The sequence below is a fragment of the Aristolochia californica genome, unplaced genomic scaffold (genome assembly GCF_029961685.1).
Source record: "Aristolochia californica isolate CCGP_79_NKW_82.1479 unplaced genomic scaffold, dmAriCali1.0.hap1 SCAF_7, whole genome shotgun sequence".
Taxonomy (NCBI): domain Eukaryota; kingdom Viridiplantae; phylum Streptophyta; class Magnoliopsida; order Piperales; family Aristolochiaceae; genus Aristolochia; species Aristolochia californica.
In genome coordinates this window covers 4,940,073-4,962,767 of record NW_027182268.1, presented here as the reverse complement: position 1 = coordinate 4,962,767, position 22,695 = coordinate 4,940,073, and the positions used below count along the sequence as shown (strand labels likewise).

The following is a 22,695-nucleotide window of genomic DNA, read 5'->3' as shown; positions in this document are numbered from 1 at the left end:
GACCCTAGATGAAAATTTATATTATAGGAAAAACTAGAAGTATTTTTCCTATGATACATATTTCCAAAAAAATCTTTATATAAAATCTTATTACTATTAGTGACTTATTAGAAAATTACAAGAAATATTTTAATTTTTTCTTAGGAAAGTTAAATGGACATTTTATTGCCTCTTCTAGGGAAATAAATAAAAATTAATAATCAATCTAATATATTATTATACTTATCGATAAATTTTTAATTAAATAAAATGTCAAAAATAAAATTGCAATGAAAATTGCTTCACGCTAAAAGCATTACAGCATCAACTGTTAAATACTTATTTAAAATTTTTCTATACAGTTTTTTACCCCTTCTTGATAGGAAAATCTTACTTAGAAAATTATATGAATTTTAATAAGAATTTTTAATTAAAAAAATATTTTAAAAAAACATGAGACACTAATAGTTCATAGAAAATTATTTCTATAAAATGCATTTTTTATTTTTTTCATGAGCTATGAGGAAGGAGAGTTTAAGGAAAATTTTTTTTTTTTTTTTTTACTTTACAATCTCACACATGTGAGATCATCTTCGCGTGGGGGAGGGGGGAGATTATTTCTCCCCTTAACTTACTGGTTCAGGTTTTCCGCCGAGAGCCGAGACAACACGGAGGGAAGGGGGTTACGACGCCAGGGAGGACTTGTCGTCGGGGATGACGGCTGCGATGGAAGCGGCGATAACAAAAACAGTCGACGGGATGGGCACGGCGGTGACGAGGGGAGGAAAACTTTTTGCCCCCCTCCCTCTTGCTCACGCTCTCGATTCCCGCCCACCCCCACCCCCCCTTACTGATACCGATCCCGACTCACTTCGAGCTAGCTTGCGAGCTGAAAAATCGAACCTGGCTTTGGTCGAGCTCGGTTCGTTAAGGTAAACGAGCCGATTTCAGAGGTCGAACTCCGCTCAAGCTAATTGAATCGAGCCGAACTCGAGCCAAATTCGAGCCGCTTACGAGCCGGCTAGGTTCAAAGCCTCCCCTTTTTTTCGAAACAAATAAACAATATCGAACCGAATTCGAGCTAAACTCGAGCCGCTCGCGAGCCGGTTCGATCGGAAGCCTCCCCTGTTTTTTCGAAACAAATACACAAATTTGTACCAGATGCACAAGCACCGGCGTCTCGACAGCGAAAGGAACCCTTCATCGAGCCGGCTCGGTTCGAAGCCTCCCCTTTTTTTCGAAACAAATACACAAATTTGTACCAGATGCACAAGCACTGGCGTCTCGACAGCGAAAGGAACTCTTCATCAGTTTCCGTTTCGTACTTCTATTGTTCTCTGAGGGCTGCCTTCCTATTTCCAGAATACTGGAGTAGAAAAGGGGAGTACTAATCGTCCACGACTCGCTGCTGCGTCTTCCCTGATCATTCAACTTTCAGAAAACCTGCCCCAGGTTTGTTCTCTTCTCTCCTCTTCTCGCTCTATGGCTCATTTCCTCTTGTTCCGTCTTCGTTTTTCCACTCTCTTTTTCTTCTTTTCTGATTCTAGTTTATATAGTTTATATTTGTATTTTTAATTCTCTTTATTGCTTTGAGATGGCATTTTGTTCTTGCGCTTGTGTCAGTCAGTTTTTTCTTGGTTGGATCTCTTCGCCTGAATGGGTTTAAATGTTTTGAAAGTTAGCTGTTCATTTTAGAATTTATGCTTATGACGTGGGTAGTACTTCGGTTTTGAAGTATTGCTGTTACGTGATATTTTTGGTGTTTCGAGGTCATTTTGATGAAGATTGCAGTTCGATTCTCAATCAGGAAAGCTGGGTTAACTCGTGTGGTTCCATTGAATATCAATCTTGATCTTTTCATGATTCTAGTTTTTTTTTTTCCCATATTTTAAAGAGCTGCGGGTATTGTCTGACCTTCAAAGACGAATCAGATCATGATGCGTGCATCTCATTTGTTCGGCCACTCTAGAAAGGTAAACTCTACAGACCTTTTCTCTCTCCCGATTTTTCTTAAAATCAACCTTTCTTTTATTCTCCATGTTGGAGAAGAGTATTCCTTGTTTCTCCGAGTGCAGTATCTAAAGACAAGATGGAAGTGAAGTTTTGGATATAAATGAAGTGCTTTTAAGGCGGGATGCAGTGCATCCTTCTGGTCGGCAAAGTCAAAGCTATACATTAAAATGATCAAACAGTAGTGTTCTCTTCATTATTGCATTTGAAAGTTTAATTATTGATGTTTTTAATTGACATTTGGCCTTTTCCGGATACAGAATGGTCAAAGTATTTTGCAACGAGATGCTACCCTCCTGATCCGTTGCTTTTCCAAGAGTGCAGATCCTTCTGCAAATGGAGCAGATAGTAAGTAGTTTTCACTTCTAGTGTTTGGCTCTTCAAAAAGAAGCATCTAGTGTTTAGTTGCTTATTGTGCATTTTTCCTTGCGTCTGGAAGCAGGCAAACCTCCTCCTGTATTTTGAACTAGGTTATCATATAGTCTTTTGACGTTACAGTAGGAATAAAAAAAACATTTGATGTGGATGTAGAAGGGATAATGACTGCAGTTTGAAATTTTAAGGTAAAAAAAGATGGGGAAGGGAAATCTGTAGGTACACTGTTAAGATAGAAATGGATTGATTTTTTTTTATTTTTTTTTTAAATGATGCTGAAAAATGGATTGATTTAGAGTCCATGATTTTTTAAACCAAATCAGTTCACCTAAACAGAAAACAAATGCTGCTCAAAAAGGGTGATAAACTTCATAAACTTGTGATAGACTGGTTACAAGTCATGGGAGAAGTTCCATAAGTGACTGGACTCCCCAAATGAGCGTAAATCTTGTAATGAATTTCATGTGGGGCCACAAAATAACCGGATTCTTTTTTTTTTTTTTTTTTCCCTCATAGATTTTTCCAACTATGACAGATCAAATATGAACTAATGTGATGGGAATTAAGATAAACGCTGAAAAGGCAACACTACTGCTCTTCTGTAACATGCAGAAGCAATTATGTTGATTCTTGGAGGCTCTCACTCATCTATTTGATGCCAAATTTTAAGAGTAGGTCACAAACTTACCATTTAATTCTCAGAGACAATTGAGCTTCTATTAGATAAGGGATAGTTTCCTCTGGAGCTTGTTAGGCTAGTCTACCTGCATAGAGTTTGTTGTATTTTTTTGTATAAATTTCTTCCTTACTAGTTTTTGGATGTCTTCAGCTACCATCATTGGTTACTCAGCTCTCCAAGAGTCCTCTATGAATAATTCTGTTTTGGGTTGAATTGGTCAACTGCTAAAATTGTGTCTTAAGCTTCATTGCATAAGGATCTTCAACATTAAATTTGTGATCTCATTGACTGGCAAATTATATATGGCCATTCCAAAAGTATGATAATTCCAGAAAGAAAAGTTAAGTATCTAGAGCATGCTGAAGATCTTTTCTTTGCTGGAAGAGCTCTAATGTAGAAGAAAATATCTGGCACAGCCTGGTAAAATGTTCAGTCTTATTCTACCTTTGTAGTAACAGTTTAGTTGAGGTCCTGGTGTTTCAATCCTACTGCCTATGTTATTTGTACTTGCATTTTTAAAATGTTGTCAATGATCAAGCTTTCCCTAAAAATGTGCAGTGGGCATTCAGTTTGCTTGTTAACTAGTAGATTTTTGTATTGTTTCTGGCTTTCAAAGCAAACACTTTTTATTTCCAGAACTTCTACGATCTCAACGACCGTGGTATGTGCCTGAAGAACTCAGTGTCCCTCTTGATATAAGAGTTCCTGAGACAGTTAATAGCTTCAGCTTCAAGGTGTGGGAATTGTTGTTGGATTTGATTCTTCTTCTGTACTGATTTTTGAATTTGGAGTTGATGCCTATCTAACTGTATATCAATTATGCAGGGTTCTATCTTTAAATCTTATTCGCCTAGGGCAGCAATGAAAGTGGGCAACCCAGTGACCGGCCTTGGGCTTAATCATATGTTGTCATGGTTTGTTTAAGTGCTTCATTTGTCTGTTATTTCACAATATCCAAGTCATTAATACTGTAACATGTGAATTTTTTGTTCTTGTTGTCAGCTTTCAAACATCACCAAAAAGAGGTTTTTCTTCTGATTCAGGTATGTCTAATGCTTCTCTCTCTCTCATGATCAGGGTGGGCTCTTTTTTTTCTGCATATTTGGTTGGTCTCAAGTTCCCATCCTGACTTTCTTTGTTCCAGACAATGAAAGACTAATTTGGTTTTGAAAGACTGCCTTTATATCTATATGCACATTACTGAATGGCAGCACCTGTTGCATGGCCATTTTGTTGATTGGCTTTATAATCTCTTCCGTCAAGGTTTCTCATGTGGTTCGAAATAGTCTCTCTGTATTCAATTGCTTTCTTTTCCTTTATACTTTTAACTTTTTCTTAGGAAAAATTTGCTACTTCTTCTGAGGAATCTTGATCCACTGCAGAATTTTGAAGATTTACCCAGTTTTGCATCTGTAGAGCATGCTAAATATTGCTTTATTTCTTTTGCTTTTATCCTCGTCTTATGAATTGTCCAGACCTTCTCTATAAAGAGAAATAATATGTCAGTGTTTTCACCATTATTTTTTTGAAAACAGTGATAGCTTTATCAATCAACTAAGAATTTGTGTTACAACATGGGGTATAATATAAAATACAAACAGCTCAAGGAACTAAAGCTAAAGCAAGGGTCTGAAGGCCAAATTTATCTCTGGAAGCCCCATCTTTTGCTAGTCTATCAGACTCCATGTTCACTGATCTTGGGACCTTTTTCAAGGCTATTCTCCATTCAACTGTTATGTCCATGGTCTCATTAACTAGGTGCCTTAATTTGCATGGGGCTGCTGCTGAGTTGCTCACCCAACCAATTACTACTGCTGTCTCCTACAATTAGTGACTGCTGAAATACTACTTGTATAGCTTGATACCAGCCAGTAATCCTTTGACTTTGGCTTTCTTTGAACTGCAGCCCGAGTAAGCCAATTGTATCACCACATTAGAGTATGTATTAGACCCCGATGTTTTCACCATATGTAAATTCTCTTAACTATCAACTAATTATTTGTTGCACACGATTGTTATAGTTCCCATATAAGAGGCTTTTTGTTGTCTTATGCAGGCAATTTATCTCTCTTAGGAAAAAAATTAACAATGGCTTCTATTTCCTAGTTGTTAACATGAGCATTTGACTAATGGTGTATTTCCTCTGATGTATGTACACTTGATGCCATGTATTGAGTGAACTCAGTTGTTCTAGGCTTGACATTTAAACCACATAATATACTTATCCCATTCTGCTTTGGTTATAGTTGATATGGGAAGGTCTATGCCATAACAGTGTTCCTCACACTATGGTTCTTTTTTCACAGGACTGCCTGCACACCAAGAGATTGGAATGCCATCTCTTTCTCCCACAATGACAGAGGTATTTCCCTGTTCAATCATGTAGAAGCACGCATTCGTATTTCAAATTAACGCATATTAGTTCTTTTGAATATGAACAGGGAAATATTGCTAGATGGTTGAAGAAAGAAGGGGATAAAGTTTCGCCTGGTGAAGTACTCTGTGAAGTGGAAACGGTACAAGTCCAGCTTCCAGAAGCATCTTATTATCAAATCTAGTGCTTTTTTTGTGAAAGAATCTAGGGACATGTCTTAATTGTTTTATGTTTATTATGTAGTTTTTTTGGTTTTGTCATCTTTCAAAATAATTTTTTTTATTAGGACAAAGCTACTGTTGAGATGGAATGTATGGAAGAGGGATATCTTGCTAAGATAATACGTGGAGATGGTTCCAAAGACATAAAAGTTGGTGAGGTATGATTCACTCTCTGATACCAAGGATCAAGCTACCATGATTCATTTGTTCTCCTAGGATAAAAGATTATCATATTTTCTTCTTTAAATTTAGGATTTTGACATACCGAAAGTTAAGGTAGTTTATGGACTCTCTGTTTTCCGAAAATCTTGCAATAACTTCCTTTCCTAAATGGGCCATTGTGACTAGAATTATTTTATTCAACTTAACAGAAAATGCTCTTTCATTACTTTTGACATATCGAAAGTTTAAGGTAGTTTATGGACTCTCTATTTTACGTTAATCTTGATATAAATTTTGTTAAGGAATAGTCCCACATAGATTAGTGAGTACAAACATCTTGAGTTTATTAGTTGAGAAAGAGGCTTCCTAAGGTGGGTAGTCATTTTGGGATGGGCCTTGGACCTAGCTTAACATGGTATCAGAGCAGGTACTTATATGTGGGCCTGCACCAAAACTATCTACTTGTAGAGCCACAAAAGAGGGCCTACACCTAAAACTATCCACTTGTAGAGCCACAAAAAGGGCCTACACCTAAATTGCCTACTCCTAAATATCCACTTGTAGAACCACAAAAAGAGGGTCTACACGTGAGGGGGAGTGTTAAGGAATTGTCCCACATAGATTAGTGAGTACAAACATCTTGAGTTTATTAGTTGAGAAAGAGGCTTCCTAAGGTCGCTAGTCATTTTGGGATGGGTCTTGGACCCAACTTAACAACTTTCTTTCCTAAATGGGCCATTGTGACTAGAATTATTTTATTCAGCTTAACAGAAAATGCTCTTTCATTACTTTTGTTAATCATATCTCTATTCTCAATTGGCAAAAAATAATATCTATCGTGATGTAAGTTTTAACTGAAATTTGTTAACCAGTGGCAAGTTATGTAAAGCAGGGATACCTCTAAGGCTAAATTTTAGCAAATGAGATGTGCTGGTTTATTCCCATGTTTTTTTTTTGGGTTAAAAAATATTAGGCTGGAGAAAGGTTGATGAATTGACGTTACTCAATATTTTCTCTTTCTAATAAGTGACCTTACTCAATCTTAACATGGATTTTTATTTCCAAATCAACCCAAGGTATGAAAGAAGCTGGAATAGCATGACTTTGTGTCATTCAAGTCATAATTTATTATTTCTACATAATTAAAGTTTATTCGAGTGAGTCTTTGGCTCAATGGCACCTTCTAGTGTGAGTTATTGGAGGGAGGGTTCCTAACAATGAGAGATTGGGTCTTTGGGTTAAAAAAAAAAGACTCAGCGGATATCAATGTATTTTTATTTATTTAAAAAGGATGTTCTTTATTAAGTCAAAAAGCTAGAAATAGTATTACAAGACCTAGGAAGGAGGGTTCCTAACAATGAGAGATTGAAGGGTCACTCCCTCTCTGGCAAGAGAGTCAGCCGAGCTATTGGCTGATGTAAAAACATGAAACCAAGAACTTGTACTAGAAGTTAGGTCCATGGCCTCGAAAAACAAATGACGGATCCACCAAGGGGGAGAAGTCTTGTTCTTGCACCAATTGATAACGAGCTGGAAGTCCCCTTGCACAATGATCCCCTTGCTGAAGATTCGAAGAACATGGAGAAGAGAGGTCAATTCAGTTGTTATGGCGTCAGCCACACTGAGGGGACATGCATAGGAAAGAAGGGCCATGCCCAACCTGGACCGAAAGATATCACCGAAACCAGTCGGGCCTGGATTACCCAAAGCGCTGCCGTCAAAATTTAGTTTGAGGCAGCCCCAAGAGGAGGGGGCAATCTGGGTATGCTTTGGTTTGGTGTGGGAGGCAATCAGTGCCCATTTCTTCCTAATGAGACCCGCTTCAATATGCTGGAAGGGCTGCAAGCTGGTCAGCCCAGTAATTATGTTATTGAAAGCTTGATGAGCACCTGAATTGGAGGAAGAGCTGCTGCCTAGGAAGTGTCGACGATTCCGCTCAAGTCAAATCATCCTGGGGAAATAGGCAGTGCAGGTCTTCAGCATGTCTTTGCCTTTCTTTGGAATATGAACGACCGGGAGTTGAGAGAGAAGATTCGCCAAGGAGTCCGGCATGCAGAAGCTGATGCTAAAAAGGCTAAGGAAAAAGGTCCAAACTTGCCAAGCAAAAGGACAGTGGACAAGAACATGGTTGACAGATTTGTCGATGCAGCCACATAGTTTGCAAGTGATGTTTAGAAGAGGCTTACCCCTTTTCCTCAATTTGTCCAAGGTCGGGATCTTCTCGTGCAGTGAGCTCCAGATAAAAAACTTAATTTTGCAAGGGGTGGATATCTTCCACGCAGCTGGAGCATAATTTGTGGTATTCAGGGAGTTGTCAACCAGTAATTTGAAATAGCTGGATACTGAGAATTCATCCCTAGGATCAAGCGTCCAGATGATTAGATCGTCAAGGTGTCTTGGGATATAAAGGCCATCGAGGTGATGCAGGATGTGGAAGCATCCTCAGCCTCCTGATAAAAAAGAGCACGATGCAACGCCGAGAGCCAAAAAATTCTGGGGAAGAGATTTTTTAGGGGCAGCAAGCTAGCCCAGGGGTCATGTCATAATCTCACTTTGTCATTTTGCCAACCTGAAATTTCTAGGCACCATGAATCAAGGGAAAAGACTGCACATTGTTTGCCAAATGGGGGAGAGGTGCTGGATATTCCCATCACCGAACCACAAAACATTCATGCTAGCTCTGGCCTTATGGAGAACCATAGGAATCTAGATAGCACCTCTGCAGTTGTTTGTTTTCCAGCACCATTTAGCAAGCAGGGCTTGTTTAGTATGCTTTATAGGTCTAATGCCAAGGCCACCATCCTTCTTGTGTCTCACAAAGGTCCCCCCATTTGATAAGATGATACTTGAATTCGGCATCAGCCCATGTCAAAGGAAGTTTTACATCAGCTTCTCCATCCTCTGGACGACACTCATGGGGAACTGGATGAAGGAGAGGAAGTAAGAGGGAATGCCAGCTAGAACTGATTTCATAAGAGTCAACCGGCCAGCTTTTGAGAAAAACGTCCCTTCCAAGACGAAGATGACGATCCATACGCTCTAGCACGGGATTCCAGAGAATCTTATCAAGTCTAGCCAAGAAGAGGGGGAGGCCAAGATAGGCAGCGGCAAGAGATTTGGCATGACAACCCAGCTCCAAGGCCATCACATCCATATTTTCCTGATTAGTATTGAAACAATAGATATCCATGTTAATGCTTATCTATGCATATTGTTGTCTGAACTGAGGGAGTTCTTACTCTAGTATTCTCTAACAAATAGCTTGATTATTTTAGTCTGGAACCAAGTAATAATATTCATTTTAACCAGCTTTTATTTCAATTTGACTTCTTTGCAACTATAATGTATCCTGTTATTTGTGTTATGTATATGGATGACAATACATCCATCTAGACCAAGTGTTTGGAAAATAATAGTTTCATGTTATGTTAACCTAGTCTTATATAATAATTTCCATGTATTGTCTTAAAAAAATTGTAGGTTAGAATGAGGAAAAGCATTCAATTTTTTTCCTTCTGTTTTTCATTTCTTTCTTAAATATTGTAATAACTCAAACTGAATAAACATTTAAAGAAATTTAACAAGTTTTTACGAAAATAAAGAATAAGGATATAAAATAAGTGCAGTAAGCCCATAAGATTAACTATCTCTTGGCTCTTTCATTGTCATGCGTAACTTCATTCAGCATTTTCTCATATCTATGACTTGTACAATGATAATACCTCTAGGTAAAACCAGTTTTTTAGATATTTTGGATTGGGCATTTGGCTCAACGTGGGGGGGGGGGGGGGGGGAGGGGTTGGGTTGTGTTGGTTCAGTAGTGAGATCGATCTTCGGCAACATTCAAAGCGAAATAAAAAAAGTGATAGGAAATAACAAGGATTGAAGTTAAAGATCAAAAAGCAAAGAGGAGAAGCAAAGATAAGGATTTAGGGAGAGAGAATTAAGCTTAAAGAAGTCAGAATGTGAGAGATTCTGGTGTCCTCCCTCCCTGTATTTTGTTAAGCACTCAACTTGTAAACTGAAATTAGAAATATGACTTTTGCTATAAAACGTAGAGACTGCAGATGTAAGTGCTTGGTCAGAATTACTCTTAGTGCCTAAATTGAAAGTAACATTGACATTATTGTTTCAAAAAAGGCCCTTTTTAGTGTAATTTTCCACATCTTTTTAGTGTCCTTACGAAGAAGTTTTTCTCCTCCTTTGCTGGTTCATCTATCCGTGATAATTGGAGCATCATCGCAAAGATGCGGTGTGGAACCCAGACCCTGGTCATGCAAGAATGGACTCCCCCAGAGCCGGGTTTCCTAAAGTTAAATTTTGATGGTTCTTCTCTTGGTAAACCTGGAATGGCTGGTTTTGGGGGTGTTATCTCAGATTCCTCGTGTAATTAGTGTTTGTCGTATGCTGGTTCGTTAGGCATTGTTGACTCAACAACGGCTGAGCTCCAAGGTCTTCTCAATGGGCTCATCGTTTTCCGAGGCAAATATTGTAGTCCTCTCCACATTGAGGGGGACTCAAAGGTGGTAATTGGTTGGTGCGAAAATGTGTCCTCCCCTCCCCCCTTGGCGGCATTGGGATTCACTTTGGGAAATTGTTTCTCAATTTTTTTGTATTTGGTCTCACATTCCAAGATCTACTAACTAGTGGCAGATGTGCTCGCCAAGTCAAGAGCAACCTTTCAATCTCTTGTTGTTAGGGATTTATTCCCAGTTTCTTTGTAATTCTTTGTGTTAATATATACCTACTTTTCAAAAAAAAAAAAAAAAAGCAAAAAGGGATTGGAGGGGGAAATTATTTCTTGATTAAAAAGAAATTTCATTATTCAAGCAAAAAATTACGAGAGGAATGAAGAATATTTCATCTTTTTCGTTCCTCCTAAAAAATCATTGTTATATTAGGTATAAGTCATTTTCACAGATTTGTGGATTCTATAGTTTTTCTTTTGACAAACAATAGAAGCAGGAACTAGTGAATGAATCTCTTTTAGTTCCAGTGTAAAATCTAGGTGCTGTCACCTTGTTGGGTTGGGTTCAGGTCTTGCTACCTACAGTTTAAGCTAACTAGGACTGGTTAGGAATATTATTATTGGCTGGTTAAGAATTTACAATCAACTCATGCTGTCCCTTTGTTTGCAATGAATGAAGCAAATGTAAAATGTTCTTGTAGTCTTTGGGATGAGTGCATAGGAAATTCATAGCCTGGCATTTTGATTAGAAGTGTCTTTGTCCTTGTTCTGGATAAATATTCTCTATCTTTCTAGCATGCATAACTACACTTGTAGTACCCTGATTGTTCACTTTGCATACTTCGGCATAAGTCCTTTTGCATATTGGTTGATTTCTATTATCATCAGCTATTTTTATTGGAATATTAATTGAAAGTGCGATAAGCTTTAGAAAATTTTAAAATTTTCAGGTTAAACAATGCTTTGATGTTGTGACCTTTTCATGTTTCTCCTCAATTAGGTCATTGCTATAACTGTCGAAGAAGAAGATGATATAGCAAAATTCAAGGATTACAAACCTGATGGAGCTGCTGTAGAAGCCAAAGAGTCAGCCTCTGCTTCTGCCCCACCATCCAAAAAAGAGGTGGAAGCTGTTAGTTCTCCAGAGCCAACTAAAACTTCAGAAGCAGTGGATGAGACACCTCGAAAAGAAGATCGTATCTTCGTGAGTCCTGCTGCCCGAAAATTAGCAGAAGATCATAATGTGAGCAAATCATTTCATCAGCCTAATTGCTGATACTTGAGATAATTATTTTAGGTGTTGACCTTTTAACTGACTATATTTTCAAGTGGACTTATGCGTTATATATGTTGTAAATTCTAATTTTATTTTATTTTAGGTACCTGTTTCCAGCATCAAAGGTACTGGTCCTGATGAACGGATTGTGAAGGCGGATATTGAAGATTATTTGGGTAAAGTCACCCAGACATATGTACATAGATGTAGTTTTGATCACCTTGTATGATTTTATGATGGATCTTTTTGGACCAGTTGTTTGTGTAAACTTATTCACTATATGCATAGAAGAAAGGAAGAAGACTTATTTGATCAGTTATTTATTTATTTTTAAAGTCAGATCATTTATTTGTTCTTGGTTTTCTGAACTTATAAATATGTTGCAGCTTCAAGTGCGAAGGGCGTCTCAAAGCCTTCTGCCAAGGCGACTACAACAGCACAAGCCTTAGACTTTTCTGACATGCCAGTTTCTCAGATTAGAAAAGTAATTAGTCATTTTGAAAACTTTCTTATTGTATTGATTAGCAGGCTGCTATTCATTTTAACATTTTTGGTGCTCATCCCATTTCTTATGGCAGGTCACTGCTTCAAGATTGCTGCTGTCAAAACAGACTATTCCCCATTATTATTTGACTGTAGATACACGTACAGACAAACTAATGGAGTGAGTACAAACTCATCTTCTATCTAAAATATTATATAACTATTACTCTGCTTGTTCTCTCCCTCTCCCATCCTAAAGACTCCTCCCCCTTCCTCCCTCCTCTCATTAAGTGATAGACTGCTAGTGATGGGTGAAAGCTCCTCATCAGTTAAGGTTTGGAGACACTTAAGCTTATAAATGGGAAGTAAGCCTTCTTAATTGACAAATAATCTTGTGATGGAAACAGCTGAATTTATTAGTATCAAAGTTAAGTCTGTGAAAGCCCACATCAGTTAGATTTGGAGACACTTAAGCTTATAAATGGGAAGTAGGCCTTCTAAATTGACTGGTCATCTTGTGATGGAACCAGCTGAACTTATTAGTATTAAAGTTAAGTCCAAGCCCGATTTCCGCTAGGTCCATGTAATCCATGTTTTAGGCCACTCTTATTTATTTTATAGGGCCTCAGTGTCAGTGAGGGTGTTAGTGTGGATAAAGTCACCAGCCTAGGCTTGGAAGATCTTGAGTTTATAAGTTTAGAAGTAGGCAATTGATTAGTCATGTTGGATTGGAACCTGGCAGAACTTACCATAGTACAAAACTAAGGTCCAGACCTTGCTCTGCACCTCATCTATGTGAAACATCAGGCAGATTTGGCTTGCTATTCTACTAGGCTTGAAGTCGAGTAGGGGTGCTATCGTGGGGTATATGTATTATTGCTTGAAATTCTTAGGCCTATAAATTTGGAAGTAGGCGGACTAATTGGTTATTATTTTGCATGGAACTGTCCCAATTTGTGAAGGCATACGTAAGTGCTAAAATTGGGCCCGGACCATCATATAATAGCTAGCTGAAGTTTGAAAGTCTTTTTCCAACTAATAAAGTGGATTTTTACATTAACTTGTGTGAGATTATTTTCACTAAAAATAAATATTTTTTAATTTTTCATTGCTTAATAGTTCTTGACCTGGGTCTTTCTTCAGTTTAAGGGGCCAACTTAATTCCCTGCAAGAGGCCTCTAATGGGAAGCGGATTTCCCTTAATGATCTCGTCATAAAGGTTTGCTTCTTACACGATCTCATGTATGACTCTCTTTCGTTTTTTTTTTTTGGTTGTGCATCTATGGGTTGAGCCCTTTGGCAGAAAGCCCATTTGTGAAGGCAAACAAAGGCTTACAGAGAATGAAATTTTTTTCCTTCATCTTTCCATCTTTTTGATGAACCTGCAAATCATTATGTCTTCTGGCACAAGCATAACCCTCGGTAGTGTGTATCGATTAACTCAAAGAGGTTATCCTACAGGTCACTTGGCTTTTTAGACTGTTCTTGCCTTCCCATTTTTAATGATACTTATTCCCAAGGCCTATGCTCTGATTTAAACTTGAGGGAGTTCCACTACCTTTACTGGTACTTGGTTATCGGAATCTGTCTAGTACATTAATCATTTTGACTTCAGAAATTTGAGGACCCAGTTTTATCAAGATTAATGAAAGTGTTGTCGGGATATCCTTTGCTTTTACTCAAGTTTGAGGTATTCTTTTCTTTGAATCCTGATGGATTTTTCTTATGATGGAACTATTATAATTCACAGGCTGCTGCATTGGCTCTTAGAAAAGTTCCTCAATGTAATAGCTCTTGGATGAATGATTTCATCAGACAGTGAGTTTAATTACGTTGTCTTGTTATTTTGCTAGTTAACCTACTCTTCCTAATTTAACATCGATGACAATCTCTCCCCTCTTCAGATATCACAGTGTTAGTATCAATGTAGCTGTACAGACAGAAAACGGATTGTTTGTCCCTGTCATCAGGGTAATAATGGGCAAATAATTTATTTAATCACTTTCTTCTTCAATAAGTTGCTGCCTTTGAGATCTTAAGAATCCGTATGACATAGAAATATTCTATATGATGCAGGATGCAGACAAGAAAGGCCTATCTGCTATTGCTGATGAGGTGAAACATTTGGCACAGAAGGCCAAAGAAAATAATCTGAAGCCAGAAGATTATGAGGTCTGTGGGTCCACTTGTGAACCACATTTGCTCCATCTATTTTCTGTTATACCATGCCAGCACATATTTTGCTATCATGCTGATAAATTAAGCAACACCATTTTGTAGGGTGGCACATTTACTGTATCAAACTTGGGAGGCCCCTTCGGCATCAAGCAATTCTGTGCCATCATCAATCCTCCACAAGCAGCAATTTTGGCTGTGGGATCTGGTAGAGCAACACGGTTTTCATTCATACTGATATTACACTTCTAAAACTAGTTAAATTTCATTGTTAGATCAACCATTTGCATCACCAAATTGAGTTTTATTGCCAACTGCAACACGATTCTCTTGCTTCGTTGTTCACATATGTGGGACCTTCAATTGCTTTGGATCTAATCGGTGAAATTGTTGAATTGCAACAGCTGAAAAGAGAGTGATACCTGGAGCTGGTCCAGATCAATATGAGTTTGGCTCTTTCATGTCGGTTACATTGAGCTGTGACCATCGTGTAATAGATGGTATGTATCTTTTCATCCTTCAGTCTTTTCTGATTCTTGGTTGACATGCATGTCTGATTTTACCTTTTAATTTGTGGTTTGTTAATGGAACATTAGTATCTACACTTGCACCAGATCGAAAAATACTTTTTGTACATGCTGTGTCACTGTTAGTTGATTGAATTTTTATGTTGGAGTGGAAATAGGAGGAAACATATTGAAACTATATGAAGTAGAGGGAAAAAAAACTGTACAGCCAAAAATTGTCACATCATTTAAGTTAAAAATTTTACTTACAAAGTTACTAGAATAGCTTGTCAAAGGGGTATCTGTCTGTATATTTCATGTGAAAATAATAATCTGTGAGCATTTCCATTATCATAGATTGCTTATTCCCGTTTGTTAATCTGTTTTATGAACACTCCTGATTGTTTTACTGATGTTGTACAGGTGCTATTGGAGCAGAATATTTGAAAGCATTCAAGGGCTACATCGAGAATCCTCACTCCATGTTGCTGTAGGTTGGTTGAATTATTTGTGTACAATTTTGTACCTAGGTTTGATCCATAAAATGGGCATGAGATGCAACCCAAGTTTTCCCTTTTTCTGTTTTAGCAACTAACGAAAATCCCTTTCCTCCATAAACTTCTGTGTATAAGCTCCTGTTGACTGAGGGTGACATAATCTTTGCGGAATGCAATTGCAACGTTTTGATGGTCAAATTTTTATTTTTATTTTCTTTTCTTTTCTTATATAGGGGTTCCAAACAGACCCTTAGTGTGTGTTGTGTTAATGTATATGTTGATGCTCTTCATATTTAAGGGGAATGAGGTTGTGAATAGTATCTTGTATGATGAATAAACCCTAGTGTGTTGACCCATGGGAGGGGATGATTGAGATATTAAATTAAAAATTTGATACTTAATTGCAAGATTGAAGTGATCAGAAGAATAGATAAGTATGCACCATAAAAAACATAAATTTTTTGTTTTCAATGTTTTCCTATTAGTAATCATTGTCCAATAATTTTTTCTTTAAAATTTTTTATTAATGTGTTTTATTAGTTGAAATTTTTTACAACTCCAATGAGATTTTCACTCTCTTTAAACCAAGTGCAATAGCTCTAGTAAAAAAAAATTCTTCTAGATTTCAGGTTCTTGAACAACTTTAACAAGAAAAACAAAAGATACAACAAGAAAAGGAAGAGTTATACCTTTTTGAATGGGAGAATAAATGTTGGAGTTTGAGAAAACTAGGATGATGAAAGATTTTGAGAGACATCATTTTTTTCTCTCAATAGTGGGTTTTTTTTTTAAATGGCTTTTAAGCATGATGAAAATTATCTTAAGAGATTGTAGCAACTCTAAAATATGGTATGTATTAATTAAATATGATTTTGAAAACATTTATGCCCTAAAGTTCCAAAGTTCTTGTGTACTTTGGGATTGAGATTTTGTTGACTAATTATATTAAGGTGAATCAAACAGACTTGCTTCAATCTTTTTGTAGATGCTTCTACAAGATGACTTACGCTTCTAGTAGTTTGAGGTCTTGTAATGAATTTACTATTTCTTTTACAAAGATCATGAATTTGTCTCTTAAAAGGAATTGCATCAGAAATGTTTAATTTACAATCATTAGTGCATTACGTTCAGTTTTGTTATCATCAACAATCTTTTTATTTTTATGATAACAAACATAGAAACTAAACATATCAAGTCCCATATGCAATTGAAATTTGAAAATTTTAAAGTTTCACTCCTGAATGTATGCATATAAGTTTTGCAAATTTTGGGTTTATTCTAGTTAATACAAATTGTAAGTGTAAGAAAATGTGTACAAAGTGAACACAAAATGTAGATTGACCGTAAAATATAAATCCAAGACAAACCAAAAATGGGACAAATCCTCGGTTTAACTATGGAAGGAAGCTTGGGTGATGGTGGAGGCTGGGCCGGTGGCGTGATGAAATTGAGTGTCCAAAGCTCCTTCTGGTCTTCCTTGAGATTTACAAGCATGTCTTTGATATCAGCCACATCATCCTCTACTCGCATGAGTCTTTTGAAGCTCTAATGATTTACAAGCATGTCTAATTGGGATTAGGCTCATCTTATCCATCTTCCTCCCTAATGCTTAGAGACCATCAGCCTCTAGTCATTAATGCAGCCATGAGTATCCATAAGATTACTGATAATTGCAGAAAAAGAAATCTTGAGAAAGCTTTTGACTGAATCGGTTGGCAATTCTTAGATTGGATGATGGATAGTTTGGTGTTTGTAGGCAAAATTGGATCTACAGTTACATTCCTCCACTAGCTATTCTATACTCATCAATGGCGGTGCTTGTGTTACATAAATAGTTTTAGGGGACTTCGTCATGGGGATCCTCTCTCTTTTCCTCTTCAATAATGTTACTCAAGAGTCTTACTGGCCTCTTTAGACTAGCCCGAGAAACAAATTGGCTCATGCCACTATTTCCATAAGGTCTTCTCGAAGCTCCTATCATCCAATACGTATATTTGGTGATGGTTCAATTGAACAAGTTACCCGTATCAAGGCTTTGTTACACGTATTTGAGATCATGTCCGGTAAAAAAATCAAGAGGGAGAAGTTAGGTCTTTTTGGTTTCAATCTAGATCAGAACTATTTACACGATTTGGCCACCTGACTTGGTTGCAGTTTGGCTTCTCTTCCAGGAAATTACAGTGGCCTCCCTTTTTTCAATGGCAAATTTTGTAAAGGATAATGGAAACTAGTAATTGAAAGACTTCACAAGGTTCTCCATTTGAAAGGTGAAGATGATTTCAAACTTCTCTTTTTCACTAATTATTTTTTAAAATAATAATAATCAAATTCTTTTTTTTTTTTTACTATCTGTGAAAGTGTTCAAGGAAATTGAGAGGATTATAAGGTAAGGAATTTCCAATGGATGGGTACCAGTAGACGTGATCTGCCTTGGGTTCCTCAAGTGTTGAAGAAGATAGGGAGGAATTCCTCCTCTTGGGGGAGAGGGTTGCTGGAAAAGCTCTCTCCCAGGTAGTTGCTTAGCTTGATTCTCTAACTCTCTTTGAAGATCTGTGTCGACCTTGTTAAATGCTGTTGGTTTCAGGTCTCGCGCCTCTTCCACTTCATATTGAAGCTTGGCGGCCTCGAATCCCAGTATTATAAAGCTCAATCTAGTTTGTAATCCAGGGCCATCGGATTTCAGGAGAGCTTTTAGAAACTCTTTGGGAGCACCAAACCTTGCAACGTATGCAGGCCCTTTGAGCACCCGTTACCAGGCAGATCTTCAAGACACATTTCATTAGTTTCTTTTGTCATAAAGTTGCACAGTTTATCCTTAATATATAATCGAACCAAACGAAACACGAGAAAGCAGTGAGCCAAATGTTTTGATTACAAATATGCACTCAACAGTACCAAATCAAAACAATCACAGTTTTGGCATATGAGTTTCCAATCCGCGGAAGATAAAAAGGCTAGTGTTTAAGCTTGAAAACCAGTATTAAGATAATTGCCAATATCAGGACCCCGATAATGGTGCCAACAATCCACTTATTCCGACTCATCCTTCTGGACATGGTGGTAAGGATCTTCTTACTCTTGCCAATGTTGTCATCTACACCATGCAGCTGCAAATGAATGCAACAGGTTAGAGATATAAATATATATATGGAGAGAGAGAGAGAGTCATACCGTGTTATTGGCATGCAATAGAGACTGGCGCTGTTGATGAAGATCTTGAAGAATGGAGACACCGAGATCTTCTGTCTCCAGCATGGTTCTTCGGCTCTCCTTGATTCTATCACTCGATTGATTCAACCTCTCTGATGTCATTAAGAGTCTTCCTCTTTGATCAGCAGACGCCTGCACCATCCAAATATCATATGAAACTACTTTATCATTTTAGGTTTGCCTACTTGAACAGCTCACAGAGCAAAGGACATTGAAGGGTTTCCCTATCAACAGGGGGAGGGGGGGGGGAAGCTCCGCATGGACTTGAGTGAACTATCTATCACATGCAATCTTTGTTTCAAACAGGCAGTTTACGAGAACTATCTATTCACACTTCTCTTTTTTATTTTTTGAATTATGAATCTTACCCACTCACATATGCACATACACACCATACGTGGCTGTACCCCCATATAGGCCATAGAGACAGAAAGTTCAAACTCCTTGATACTTTGGGTAGCAGGAGCTTCATCGTCATCAGTAATTAATGCAGCATACCTCCAAATAAATAGATTTTGACCTCTTTCTCTAAATATCTACCTACACTGTAGAAAGATTTTCACTGAAATAGGTAACTCTAATTTCCCATCAGTCAGCCAAAGTTCCAGTTGGGATGCTTATTGTTAGTCTGTCTACTCAATATTTGAATATCTAGTTCAAATAAAATAAGCCGTTCAGTGCAACAATGGCAATCCAAAATCACAAAACATGAAACTAATATAGCACTCCTAGAAGATAAAAGTAGTGCAACCATACCATCAGAGTATCCTTCATTCCAGATTCCAACAACTCTTCTCTTGCAACTTGATTGGCATTTGGTGATGTCAGATTTTTAACTTCACTTTTCAAATTGTTGAGATCAGACTTGTACTCCCTTAGTTTCGCAAGAAGCACTCCTTTGACACTAGGCTGCAAACTCCTAGCCTCAAGATCCATTTTCCGTATCTAGAGAAGATTCAGGCAAGAGATAAGGAAAAACTGTGAATATAACAGTATAACAGAAACAGTCATCCTGAAACTATAAAACAGATTCATACAAACCAAAGCTTCGGCGTCATCTATTCCTGATTTTATTTCTGAGATTTTCTGCTTCTTCTGCTCTGAAAAATCAAATAGGGACATGAGGTAGAAAGCAGTGAACAATATTTATAATGTAAAGGGAAAATAGTTCAACTAGGAAGACAAAAAGCATCATCAATTTTTTTAAAAAATAAAAGGAGCATCATTAATTGCCGACCCAAAACATTTTGTTAATGATTGAGAAATTTTGACTAAACAAAAACAAATTCTTGTTGACTATTTCCAAGCAAAGTTCTCATTAAAAGCATTTAGAAAGGGGATTTCTAAACTCAGATCCTACTCAAATATTAGTTTCAGGCAGTTCGGATCCATTAAGCAATGCTCTGAAGTGCTGAAAATAAGAAATCAAGCATTGCAACTAAACGACAGAGCTTCAAACATTAAGACTTGACAACTGCCAATGTAGTAGCAAAGAAAGGCCAACTATAACAATAAATGTTATAATCTTTACCTCCATCAAGGTGAGCAGCAGATGTACACTTTCTAGAGAGATTAGCTGAAAGTTCGCAGTACTGGCGCTCATATCCTTCAAATACCTCACTCATGGTGGCAAATAGCTAATACCAGACACGCAAAAATCCTGTATGTTAAATTTCCTCAAGTTAATTCACAAATATCCCGAAACATCCAGCAGAGCACCATCAGCAAGTAATACCCCATCAATACGAAAGTAATTATTCCCCGAAACCGAAAAGAAAAAAAAGAAAGCAGATAACACAATTGAAGACTAGAAGCTTCTCGTGTCTCAGACTATCAAACAGATCAGCAAGCAAAACCCATAAACATAAAAGCAGATCAACCAGTAAAGAGTTACACCAAGAAAAGAAAAAAAAAAAAGCATCCGATCTCGTAATTCTCACCCCAACTATTAACTCAAACAAAGGAAACAACCACAATCGAAGACAAGCACACCTAGTGTCCTTAATACAATGAAAAACTCCAATTCAAGGCCGAAAACCCACGGCACTCCTTCAATTAACCACTACCCAAGAGAAAAGCTCAAACATATACAAATTTTACATAATTGGAAGCGCAGGAGATTTCAAGCACGAGATCTTACTGAAAAGAACAAAATAACCGACGCGGTTGGATCGATATTTGAAGATGGAAAAGAATCGAAGAGCCGAAAGGAGCCCTAATTTTTACAGAACGGGGGGAGGAAGACGAAAGGAAGAGGAGATGTATTCATTTTATATTTTGCCAAGCGTTTGAAAAGTTAGAGACTATATTATTAAATATTGTCTATCGAAACGCATATCTAAAGGTCCCATGGTCTAGTGGTCAGGACATTGGACTCTGAATCCAGTAACCCGAGTTCAAATCTCGGTGGGACCTCATTTTTTCTCGACCTTCTCTTTTCTTTAAAATAAAAAAATCATTTTTAAAAGAAATATATTTCTGAGACTATTAATACGTCATATTTCTTATAAACAATGGGCCGAAAAATCATATGAAATTTTTTTGAATAAGTATTTGATAATTTATATTGTGATACTTTAAGTACAAGGTAATTTTTTATTTGATATTTTATTTTACTAAAAAATTATTAAATAAATATACTAATGTATAAAATTGATTATTAATTTTTATTTATTTCCCTAGAAAAATAGCAAAGTCCGTTTAATTTTCCATATAATTTCCTGGTAAGGCGGATTTTATTTAAAATTTTATTAGAAATATGTATCCTTGAAAAAGGATTAAACTAACTTTTCCTGGATATAAATTTCCACTAATAAGATTTTCCATAGATATAAATGTAAATCATTTGGTTCTTCTTTGGATGATAAATTTGTGTGGTTAATTTAATGTTCATTAAGTCATATGTTAACTTAATTTCACCATGAGTAGTCTAGTTTATTAATACTGGAAAATAGAAATCACTATCACTCATCACAAAATGATACATAGCATCTTAGGAATGGCGGGAAAGTGCCATTCAGAAGATTAATGGAACGTATAGTGCTCATGGCTTTGGGGTGTAGGGCTCATGGGTGGTGGAGGGAGCTTCTTTAGGAATGGCGGGAACAGTGGAGACCTCAGGCAGTCTTGGCTTCTCTGGTTTGGGCTCCTCGTGTAATTCAGGTTTTGGGAGCTCAGTCGGCTTTGGATTCTCCGGCTTGGGGAGCTCAGGCTTTGCAACCACCACCGTGGGATTCTCCGGCTTGGGGAGCTCAGGCTTTGCAACCACCACAGTGGGATTCTCCGGCTTGGGGAGCTCAGGATTTGCAACCACCACAGTGGGATTCTCAGGCTTGGGGAGCTCAGGATTTGCAACCACCACCTTGGGATTCTTCGGCTCGGGGAGCTCAGGATTTGCAACCACCACCGTTGGATTCTCCGGCTTGGGGAGCTCAGGATTTGCAACCACCACCTTGGGATTCTTCGGCTTGGGGAGCTCAGGATTTGCAACCACCACCGTGGGATTCTTCTGCTTGGGGAGTTCAGGATTTGCAACCACCACCGTAGGATTCTCCGGCTTGGGGAGCTCAGGATTTGCAAACACCACCTTGGGATTCTCCGGCTTGGGGAGCTCAGGATTTGCAACCACTACCTTGGGATTCTTCGGCTTGGGGAGCTCAGGATTTGCAACCACCACCGTGGGATTCTCCGGCTTGGGGAGCTCAGGATTTGCAACCACCACCTTGGGATTCTTCGGCTTGGGGAGCTCAGGATTTGCAACCACCACAGTGGGATTCTTCGGCTTGGGGAGCTCAGGCTTTGCAAACACCACCTTGGGATTCTCCGGCTTGGGGAGCTCAGGATTTGCAACCACCACCTTGGGATTCTCCGGCTTGGGGAGCTCAGGCTTTGCAACCACCACCTTGGGATTCGCTGGCTCCGGCAACTCCTTCTTAGGCTCCTCGACGAGCTTTTCTTTCAGAAGATGACGAGCCCCAAAGCTCACATTGATGCTCGACAACGCGAGCGCAATGCAAAGAAAGCACACGAGGAGTGATGGAGGAGACGACATGTTTCCTAGACTTCAAAGAGAACAACTGCTCTTGTTTTCTTGACTGAATCAGTCCGGCCATGGCATGGGTTTTTATAGGGGAAGGAGCCAAGAGCGTATAAGGCCCGGCGTTGATCCGTGTTTGATTTTCCATGGATTGGGAAAACCTAAAAGGTGACACGTGTTCTTGCTTGCAATTCACGTTGTTGAAAAACGAGGCTAACTCAATTTCTCATCAACCGTGTCCATC

General features: G+C 38.0%; 3 protein-coding genes and 1 non-coding gene across 5 annotated transcripts; 2 read left to right on the top strand and 2 right to left on the bottom strand.

Annotated features, from left to right (window-relative positions):
• The first annotated feature begins 1,270 nt into the window (after nucleotides 1-1,270).
• On the top strand, nucleotides 1,271-15,403 carry LOC137936180 (dihydrolipoyllysine-residue acetyltransferase component 2 of pyruvate dehydrogenase complex, mitochondrial-like). Of its 2 annotated transcripts, none has more exons than XM_068780744.1 (20): nucleotides 1,271-1,431; nucleotides 1,874-1,952; nucleotides 2,250-2,337; nucleotides 3,680-3,777; nucleotides 3,869-3,957; nucleotides 4,046-4,086; nucleotides 5,350-5,405; nucleotides 5,485-5,559; nucleotides 5,704-5,796; nucleotides 11,269-11,472; nucleotides 11,648-11,720; nucleotides 11,931-12,028; nucleotides 12,123-12,208; nucleotides 13,171-13,246; nucleotides 13,778-13,845; nucleotides 13,932-13,998; nucleotides 14,104-14,199; nucleotides 14,308-14,410; nucleotides 14,607-14,702; nucleotides 15,132-15,403. In XM_068780744.1, the coding sequence occupies exons 2-20, from the start codon at nucleotides 1,914-1,916 to the stop codon at nucleotides 15,200-15,202; spliced, it is 1,617 nt and encodes a 538-aa protein (XP_068636845.1). In that variant the 5' UTR covers nucleotides 1,271-1,431; nucleotides 1,874-1,913; the 3' UTR covers nucleotides 15,203-15,403. The 2 variants fall into 2 exon arrangements, with proteins under 2 accessions (XP_068636845.1, XP_068636844.1); XM_068780743.1 differs by having other exon boundaries at nucleotides 11,269-11,511.
• Nucleotides 15,404-18,059: 2,656 nt separating this feature from the next.
• On the bottom strand, nucleotides 18,060-20,667 carry LOC137936588 (vesicle transport v-SNARE 13-like). Its single transcript, XM_068781359.1, has 6 exons — nucleotides 20,556-20,667; nucleotides 19,947-20,075; nucleotides 19,457-19,515; nucleotides 19,172-19,360; nucleotides 18,377-18,547; nucleotides 18,060-18,312 (listed from the first exon to the last, which is right to left on the bottom strand). Exons 2-6 carry the CDS (start codon nucleotides 20,038-20,040, stop codon nucleotides 18,160-18,162), a joined length of 666 nt encoding a protein of 221 aa, XP_068637460.1. The 5' UTR covers nucleotides 20,041-20,075; nucleotides 20,556-20,667; the 3' UTR covers nucleotides 18,060-18,159.
• Nucleotides 20,668-20,758: 91 nt separating this feature from the next.
• TRNAQ-CUG (transfer RNA glutamine (anticodon CUG)) lies at nucleotides 20,759-20,830 on the top strand. The gene has a single exon. It is a non-coding gene; the product is annotated as a tRNA-Gln (tRNA).
• A 628-nt stretch (nucleotides 20,831-21,458) lies between these two features.
• Nucleotides 21,459-22,466, bottom strand: LOC137936273 (protein PELPK1-like). Its single transcript, XM_068780858.1, has one exon. The coding sequence runs from the start codon at nucleotides 22,464-22,466 to the stop codon at nucleotides 21,459-21,461; it is 1,008 nt and encodes a 335-aa protein (XP_068636959.1).
• Between the last annotated feature and the right edge of the window lie 229 nt (nucleotides 22,467-22,695).

Coding starts and splice junctions, on each gene's coding strand:
- LOC137936588 (XM_068781359.1), bottom strand. CDS start 20,040: ATGAGTGAGGTATTTGAAGGATATGAGCGCCAGTACTGCGAACTTTCA. Junction 19,361..19,456: donor TAGATGACGCCGAAGCTTTG/GTTTGTATGAAT, acceptor AATCTTCTCTAG/ATACGGAAAATGGATCTTGA. Junction 18,548..19,171: donor GAATGAAGGATACTCTGATG/GTATGGTTGCAC, acceptor TGGATGGTGCAG/GCGTCTGCTGATCAAAGAGG.
- LOC137936180 (XM_068780743.1), top strand. CDS start 1,914: ATGATGCGTGCATCTCATTTGTTCGGCCACTCTAGAAAG. Junction 2,338..3,679: donor TTCTGCAAATGGAGCAGATA/GTAAGTAGTTTT, acceptor TTTTATTTCCAG/AACTTCTACGATCTCAACGA. Junction 5,406..5,484: donor TTTCTCCCACAATGACAGAG/GTATTTCCCTGT, acceptor GAATATGAACAG/GGAAATATTGCTAGATGGTT.
- LOC137936273 (XM_068780858.1), bottom strand. CDS start 22,466: ATGTCGTCTCCTCCATCACTCCTCGTGTGCTTTCTTTGCATTGCGCTC.